Source organism: Lipotes vexillifer, unplaced genomic scaffold (genome assembly GCF_000442215.2).
Source record: "Lipotes vexillifer unplaced genomic scaffold, Lipotes_vexillifer_v1.1 scaffold230, whole genome shotgun sequence".
Lineage (NCBI taxonomy): Eukaryota > Metazoa > Chordata > Mammalia > Artiodactyla > Lipotidae > Lipotes > Lipotes vexillifer.
The window spans coordinates 2,881,241-2,889,799 of NW_006775143.1; the positions used below are offsets into that span (position 1 = coordinate 2,881,241).

At 46.7% G+C, this 8,559-nt stretch overlaps 1 protein-coding gene across 1 annotated transcript in view; it reads right to left on the minus strand.

The window, feature by feature from the left end:
• PAPPA (pappalysin 1) overlaps positions 1–8,559 on the minus strand; it is a gene marked incomplete at its 5' end in the record, with an annotated part of 257,734 nt that overhangs the window by 183,602 nt on the left and 65,573 nt on the right. The window contains 2 exon segments of the mRNA XM_007449800.1: positions 2,392–2,401; positions 2,796–2,988. Coding sequence (XP_007449862.1) covers positions 2,392–2,401; positions 2,796–2,988 — 203 coding nt within the window.

Genomic DNA, 8,559 nt, shown 5'->3' on the forward strand with positions numbered 1-8,559 from the left:
GAAAGAGAACGTTTCAAGTAGCTCAACGGCTCTGGAAAACTGTACAAGAAGGGAGCTTGTATTTCCCGAACACAGAGCGTGTGTGCTAGGCATAGTGCAGAGGTCATCTTGTTGAATTCCCCACAAAAGCCAGGAGAAGTGAGCCTGGTTAGCACCTTTTATGGAACAAGACGCAGGGGGCCGGAGAGGATCAGAGAAGGGAGATGACTTGCCCAAGGTCCCATAGGCTGGGAGTGATGAAGCTGAGACTGGAACACAGACAACTTGACATCAGAGCTCGTGCACTTTGTACTAAGCCAATTTCCACCAGTAGGAACTCCGTGTGTATGGGAGGGCGACAGTTCCATTCCTTTACAACAATTTATTGAACTTGTTGACCTACTTCCTTTAGCCATAGACTATGGTCTACATAGCTGTTAACCCTAATTAGACATGTTTCTAAAATGTCAGTTTTAATTTAACATATGATAACTCCGTTGTGAAATCTTAGACTGAACAGAATAGCTATTGTATGAGCCTCAAGTACCAACTGACTATAGGTTATTAAAAACATGTTGATTGAAGCTGAGGGCACTATGTAATAGAGACATATCTCATTACACAACAATTAACCCTCCAATAGGTTTCCAACAATCAGATGGTATTTATTTAATGGACAAAAACTGCTTTATGAAATACAAATTGAATACATACACAGGAAGCTTCATTTACAAAACTTCCATTTTTAAGTGGAATCGAGGCCAAGCCTTGACCAAAAGTCTGATACTCCTCATTGCCACAGAAAAAATAAATAAATCTATGGGCTGCTGGAAAGCCTGCTCTGAAGTGTCACATGAGGTTTCCCAACCCCAGCTCTAAGCTCCCAGTGAGGATGGCTGGGGAAGAGGAAGGGGGGTTTCTACAGAGGGCCTAGGGAGTGCATTTCCTTTCCCCGTGATCACATCCATCCAGCTGTCAAATGAAGGTTCTAGATTCAGGGACTGATAGTAGTGTGGAAAACTGGAGCCCGAATTTAATGTGATGCCATGATCTAATATATTTTTTACATACACACGTGCACACGCACACGCGCATGCATACACCCATACTTGTGAGAGCTCCTTGCCACATTCTGTGGCCTTTTTTGAGGGGAGGGGTAACACCTCCTTCATAATGCAAAGTTTGGAAAGACTTAATGAAAGAACATGAGAGCCTCAGATAAGACACTGCAAAATGCGAGTCGAAGCCCAGCTCCCACCACCTGCTACGGGCTTTTGGTCAAATCTCTTCCACCTCTTTGTGCGCCAGTCCCTACCTCATCTGGCAAATGCAGAAGTTGATTCCCCTGTTATAGAATTACTGGAAAGATTAAACGAGACTGTATAGAAAGCATTTAGTACAGAATCCAGTGCAGAGTAAGCACCTGATAAACGGTGACAACCATGACCATAGAGTAATAATTAATCATTAGCTGGTTATTATTTCCACCATCATCAGTGTTGTATCATCATTATTGGATAAAACATCCCCAGGAAGGGCTGGAAGGGGGGCAATATACTAATCTACCCTAAATTATAGCCAAGTTCCAACCAAAATAGAGGTCAACATCGCAGTACGTTTCATGACCCTTTAAAATCCCCTAAAGCTTGAGCGCCTCAGGGAGTCCCGATGCTGAAAGGCAGCACAAGAAACCGTTTGATTCAGGTTTCCACCTTCAGGCCACGGAGGCATCATTAGACCCACTTTTCAGCTGAGAATAAGACTCAGGGAGGGAAAGTGACTTGCCCAAGGCCATACCACTAGTGAGTGGCAGACAGGAGCTGAACTGAGGTATCCTGTGCCTCAGTTTATCATCCTCTGATCTTCTAAAAATTCTACCTTCAGTTCTATAAAACAACACTAGGCACAGGCACAGATTCTAATTATACAAAAATACATGTGGGACTTCCCTGGTGGCACAGTGGTCAAGAATCCACCTGCCAATGCAGGGGACACGGGTTCGATCCCTGGTCCGGGAAGATCCCACATGCCGCGGAGCAACTAAGTCCGTGCGCCACAACGACTGAGCCTGCGCTCCAGAGCCCGCGAGACACAACCACCGAGCCTGCGTGCCACAACTACTGAAGCCCATGTGCCTAGAGCCCATGCTCCACAACAAGAGAAGCCACCGCAATGAGAAGCCCACACATCGCAACAAACAGTAGCCCCTGCTCGCCGCAATTAGGGAAAGCCCACGCAGCAATGAAGACCCAATGCAGCCAAAAAAAAAAAAAAAAATCAGTGTTGAGCCCTGCTCAGCTTAATGCTGATTCAAGAGAAAGCTAAAAGCCTTAAAATAAAAAATTATATATATATATATATATATATGTATATATATGTATATATATGCCTGTGTATTCATGTATAATGTACCCTTCGAATACTATACGTATAGGAAGGTGTTAGCCCATTAACCAGAGGTAACTTCAACTCCCCGAGCTCATGGAGATGAGACCAGTACCTCCATCACAGAGGAAGTTCTGGCGACAGAGGTTTCCACGTTTTTAATAATAAAATGAAGCTAAATACTCACCACTTAAAACATGCATCATTACTCATTAATTTCTGTTAGCAATCATTCATGTATTCCCTGACCCCCAAATCTACATTGTGCCTCTATGGACCAGTCACTGTGCTAGTCGTGGCGGGCACTCGTTAAACAAGATCGAAAACAAGAAACACAGCGAAATCCCTCTCCAAGGCTGCTTCCCTTCCAAGTTTCCCTCTTCTTGGCAGGAGACAGAGAGGGGCATCAACACTTCACAGGCCACACTCACCTTTCAAAGAAGTGGCCGTCGATGGGCGGGAACCACTCCAGCATCACAGAGCCGGTCGTGTGGCCCACGATCTGGGGGGCAAGGGCGACAGGCGCCGGCTTCCTGGAGGGCTGCCAGCTCTGGTACACCAGGTCCAGGTAACAGTGCATTCTGGCGACTTGATTGGGCGTGAAGGAGTCAGTGCAGTCGTCATCTGCAAGCAAGCGGGCAGAGGGAGAGATAAGAACCTCGCTGCACGGGCGGGCAGGCAAGAGAACGATGATGTCTCCTGGTGGACCGAGAGCCAGCACCCCAGCCCTTGCCAACTCAGAGCTGGCCTCTTCCAGTGCTCAAGAGTTAATGGCCTGTGAACAAATTAGTGCAGTCATCACTTCTGGAGACAGGTGAGAGGGAACAGGAGGAAAGGGAGGGAGGATAGAACTGAAAAGGCACGTCTGAGCCTGGAGAGGGAGGTCATGCATAAGGACAAGGGCAAGACAAGCTGCTTTCCACGGGGCCCAAATCCCCTGGTCAGTAAGTCACACATTCCCTTATCCGCTCCATCCCCACCAATCGTTCAACCTCTCTCACTCATCCACTCATTTTCTTGTGTATTCACTCATTCACCCACTCCCTCCTTCTTTTACGCACTCACTTGTTCCTTCACTCACGCCTTCACATTCATTCACCCACTCATTCATTAATTGTGCTATTTACTGATGCAGTGATACTGGCCTTCAAACAAGCTTTCTGAGCATCGATTCCATAGCCTCCGCTCTAAGCCAAGGGCCACGGAAACGTAAAACATTCCTGCCCTCAAGGAGCTACCTGCCTAGTTATAGAGTGAAGGTCAGCTCGCTGTGTGGGTCAAGGTGGTTATAAGGCATGTCGAGGAAGGCGGAGGAACCGGAGAGGTTGCTGGATGTGGAACTGGAGGGCAACCAGGTTGCACAGCTAAGACTGAGAAAGCAAACGGAGGCATGGCGGGAGGGGGGGCTCAGGCCTGCAGAGCCGATGTGTCCTATGCGGCAAGCACGGGCCAGGAGTCAGGCAGACGCAGAAGCAGTCCAGGCTGAGTGTCCACGGCGGGAATACGAGGACAATGACGCCTCCTGCACAGTGCTATCACCGGGAAATTCCCAGGCGTGGGGCACTGTGCTTTGGACACGTAGAACCCTCCCACTAGTTTTGGAGTAAGTACTGTGATTTCTGCATTGTACAGAGGAGGAAATTGAGGCTGAGAGAGGTCTACCTGCTTCCTAAAGAGCACAGAGCTAGGGGCAGATCTGAGATTCGAACCCAGGCAGTCTGGACTCCAAGGCCACGTTTCTAATCAATATGAGAACTTCTTTCTGAGGGTACGTGAGACCTTGTCTGGGCAAAGCATCCTGCAGGTGCTTGATAAACAGGAGTCGAGCCTGAGTCTGAGGGGGGCTGGAATACAATCTCTTAATGTCTTTAGATCTAACGACCTTCAGTTCTAGTCTCTCTTTTCTCGGATGCGGAATGAAGGCCACGACCCGAGACTTATCCACACCCGCCCCCAACCGCCCACCCCAAGGAAGAGGCTGGACTCCCATCTCTCCCTCCACCAGCTTCATTCAGCTGCCCCAGGGGCAGAGCAAGGCGCTGTTTGGGCTTGGTTTCCAAAAACACCACTTCCCAGAGGTGTCCGCCTGGTCAGGGTTTCTGCAGCTGGGCCCCAGACAGAGGAGCACGGAGATCGCCAGATCTTAAAACAAACCCGCCACTGGGAGCCCCGCAGCATAAACTCACTTCCCCTTATCAAACAAACAGAAAATAACTTAGGGCAGGTGCTGGGCAGTTGGACATGACCTTGAGAATCCAGCTTTGAGAAGGGACGGGGTACAAGGAGGTTATACACAGAAGCTGCCTCTGATCCCCTTAGCAATTTTTGACACTCTCCTTTCCAGCACCCTGGGGAAGTCTTTCATACATTGGGTGTCCTTTGGAAAACACTGTAAAAGAGTGGCTAGTTACACAAATCACTCTCAAGCCCAGATACCCCCGTGTGAATCCTTGGATACCAAACGTTCCATGGGTCCCCACTGCCTGGAGAATAGAGTCCAAATGCACTTGATGGTCTAAGAAGGGTTAGATCATCATCAGGTGCATTTTCCTTTGTTACTATGAACTTTGCACTTCATCCTGAAAGCTTTGGAAAAGCCACTGGATGGGTTACAGGCAGGAGAAGGACTTGATGGCTAAGGAAGCAGGGGTCCTGTGGTTAGATTCATGCATGAGGAACCCGGAGTCAGGAATCTGGAGTCAAATGATTTTATGCCCTCAGTGCTTCGGTGTGCCCATCTGTAAAGTGGAGATGATGATGATAACAAGAGTGCTTATGTCAGAACACTGCTGAGGGTTATGAAAAGTGCAACGTCAAGAGGTGTGACCAATGCTCAGTGAGTGCTCACTGCCTCGGGACCGGGAGTGGCGCCTGTGTGTGTGCGCGCACGCATATGCACTAAGGTGGGTGAGTGCTGGAAAACCGGAAGCAGGAAAAAATAACAGAATGTAAAATATTCATTCTCTTTGATCTCACAACATCCCATTTAGGAATTCAACAGATCGATACTCATGAACAAACACGAGGGAAAACACATGTACAAGGATGTCTTTTGAAGCATCATTTACATGTAAAAATATTAGCAATAACACATCCGTCTGTCAATGGGGGGATGACTCTGTAGCTTGAGGCACATGCACAGAAGAGAATTCTAATCAGTCATTTCCAAAACAAGGAAGTAACTTTAAAACTCAGGTCCCTTGTGTGTAAGCTGGGGACATTTAAATCAACCCCACTACTTAGAGTTGTGGTGTGGACTCCACGAGCTGGAACGTATAAAGCATTTATCAAGATGAATGAAGACAAAAAACTGCAATGCTTTTCCTCTCTACATTCTGATTTGTTTGCTTTTCTTCCCCCAAAGAAGCGTATTTTCCTTTTATAACTTAAACATTAGCCGTTTTCACGTCTGTCAATAAAAAAGTTTGAAAAATGGACCGGTGATAGAACCTGGTAGGAGAACAGAACTGTACCTGAACTTTAAAGCTTTAGTCGGAAAATGTCCCTCCCAGGGTAGATCGCTTAGAGACTGAACTGCTACCAGAATCTTGGGTGAGGTAAAGGGTTTCTGTTTATCATAAAGGCTCTGCCTCAATTAGCTGACGTCTCGGGTCAGCCCCTCTTAGCTTTCTGCCATCACGGGCTTTTCCCTCTTGATATCCGTGGCCACTTGATCCTGGTCTCTAGGACCAGCCAACCCATCTTGTTCTTCTGTCCCCACGTTGTCCCCAAGCAGAAAGGACTTTGGGGGGATTTCAGCATTCTGGGGGCCTGCACCAGTCCCCATGCTTTTGAAGTTGTGCCCTGAGTTTTCTAATCAAACTCTGCTCTCAGGAACAATTTCCATCCGTAGCTGGAAGGGCACAGAGCATGGAGGTTCAGGGCCTCCACTCCCTGTGGAGCCTTGGGCACAATGCTGAGCCCTGACAGCCTCATTTCTACCCGCTGTAAAATAAGGAATCGTGATGCTAACTGCTTCCTACAGCTGATGAAAGCATTTAACAAGCTAACCCATTTCTAGTGCGTGAATAACTGAGTTGCCCTTTGTAAAAGTCTCTGCCTTCTTGTTGTTTTAAAAATAATGATAATGATAATAATAGCAACAGCAATAAGTGATTATATTCACTGTTGAGCATTTGGAATGTGCTTAGAAGACTGCAAAGAAATAAACGTTACCGTAAACATTACCTAGAGATAATACAATTAATATCTAGTATACACATATATGTATGTGTAGATGGATGTGAATATCTACAGTGCATTTCTGTAATTCTCATCACAAACATCATATATATAATTGTGATGATATATGATATATATTCCAGGTCTTACACTATACATTAGGCTCTGGGCTGTTTTCACGCTAAACAGTGAACAAATAATCCTACTAATTGTCACTTATTGAGCACGAGTTATAGTACCAAGGACAGATCTAAAGCCTTCACCTGTACAATCACACCTACTGTCATGCAAGGTAAGGGTGATTAACCTCCATGGTATCCATGAAGTAACAGGCCCAGAGAGAAGTAACTTGCCTGAGGTCAAAGGCTAGCACACAGAGGATTCAAGTTGGTCCCCACACTCCACACTTCACACTCTGAACCACTATGTTACTCTGCTTTGTGGCCCTCAACCATCTGCTACGCACCTTCAGTGATCACATAACGTTCCATCATATAGGTACCTTGTGATTTACTTCAGCAACCCATTCTCTTTGGACTTGTAGGAAGCTTCTGTTTTCTCACACGTATCAAAGCACTTCTTTTCTATGCTTGGCAGACAGTAAATGCCTAATTAATATTTGGAGAATAAACATTGCTCAGAACATTTTTAGGACTAAACCTTTAAACACATCAACTGATTTATTTCCTTAGGATATACTTCTTAGAGGTGGGACTTCTGGGTCAAAACGTATGTGCATATTAAAAGAGACACACAGAACAAAGGAGACAAGACACTTGTTCCCAGAGGCTGGGGAAGGCCTGGTTTCCACACACTTGAGGAGGCAAGGCCTGGAGGGTCCTCTTGGTTGGCTCCCTATGGCCCATTACCTTCAGGAAGTAAAATCTGAGCTGCTGCCCTTCTATCTGCCTGGGGATCATCCAACAGCTCAACGTGACTGCACTCACGCGGTGCTCGACCTGGCTTGCCCCATCACCTGCCTGGTGTCTGCTTAATCTGAGCAGTTGGGACTCTCTTAAACTTCCCCAGTACCAGAAAGGGAGCCAAATAATTCTTGCTTAAATGCAGGCTCTGCAATAGAAGGCATGCCTTGTTTTTTGCTGTGTGACCCTGGGAAAGTGACTTAAACTCCCTAAGCCGCACTTTCTACATCTGTAAAATGGGTGCAATAGCAATAGCATTTACTCCATTGGGTTATTTTGAGGATTCAATGAGACAAGCCTAAGAAGCGTTTCCCACAGCGTCTGGCAATGCCACAGGTACTCAGTAATTTCTGTAGACCTGCCACCAGCCATGTTCAATTAATTAAAATTACTTAGGACTAACAATTCAGTTCCTCAGTCTCACTTGCCATGCTTCAAGTGCTCAATAGCCAGAAGCGGCTAACGGCTACCATACAGGGCAGCACAGACACAGAACACATACAGCTCTGCAGCAAGTTGGAGGACCCAGGAAGGAAGGAACTCGGAGCAGCTGAGCCGGCAAGGTCTCCACCCTCTTGCCTTGACTGCAAACCCCCTGTGCATTGCTCTCCCCAGCCCTGAGAACCCGATCCTGGTCTGCATTTTGAATTTCATCCAGCTGCTTTTGTCACCTCATCTATCAGAGATCCTAAGGAAAACAAACATTTCAAAGTTCGTGGTTGCCTTGAATATGCTTTTGCGGGTGTAAGTTTGTTATCGTAGCTCAGTGAATTAGTTCTGCTGTTAATGGGTCACTGAGCTGAGGGGTTCCTTTAAAAAAACAACATTAAATCAATCACCCTTTAGATCTGCACAAAGGGGAACAAAAAAAGATTTAGTTTATGGGGGTCTGGTAGCTAGTGGCAGCTCCTGACCCCTAAGAGGCCGGCAAACTTCCAAACTCATGTTATTGTTTATTTTCCATGTGCACTGAGCTGGCCAAGGAAAGGTGCTATAGAAATGGAACGAAAGCAGGGCCCTGTGAGAGGACAGGGCACCGGATGTGAGATGCAGGCTTGGCTGGGAATGGGAGCCCAGCAGGAATCTGCTT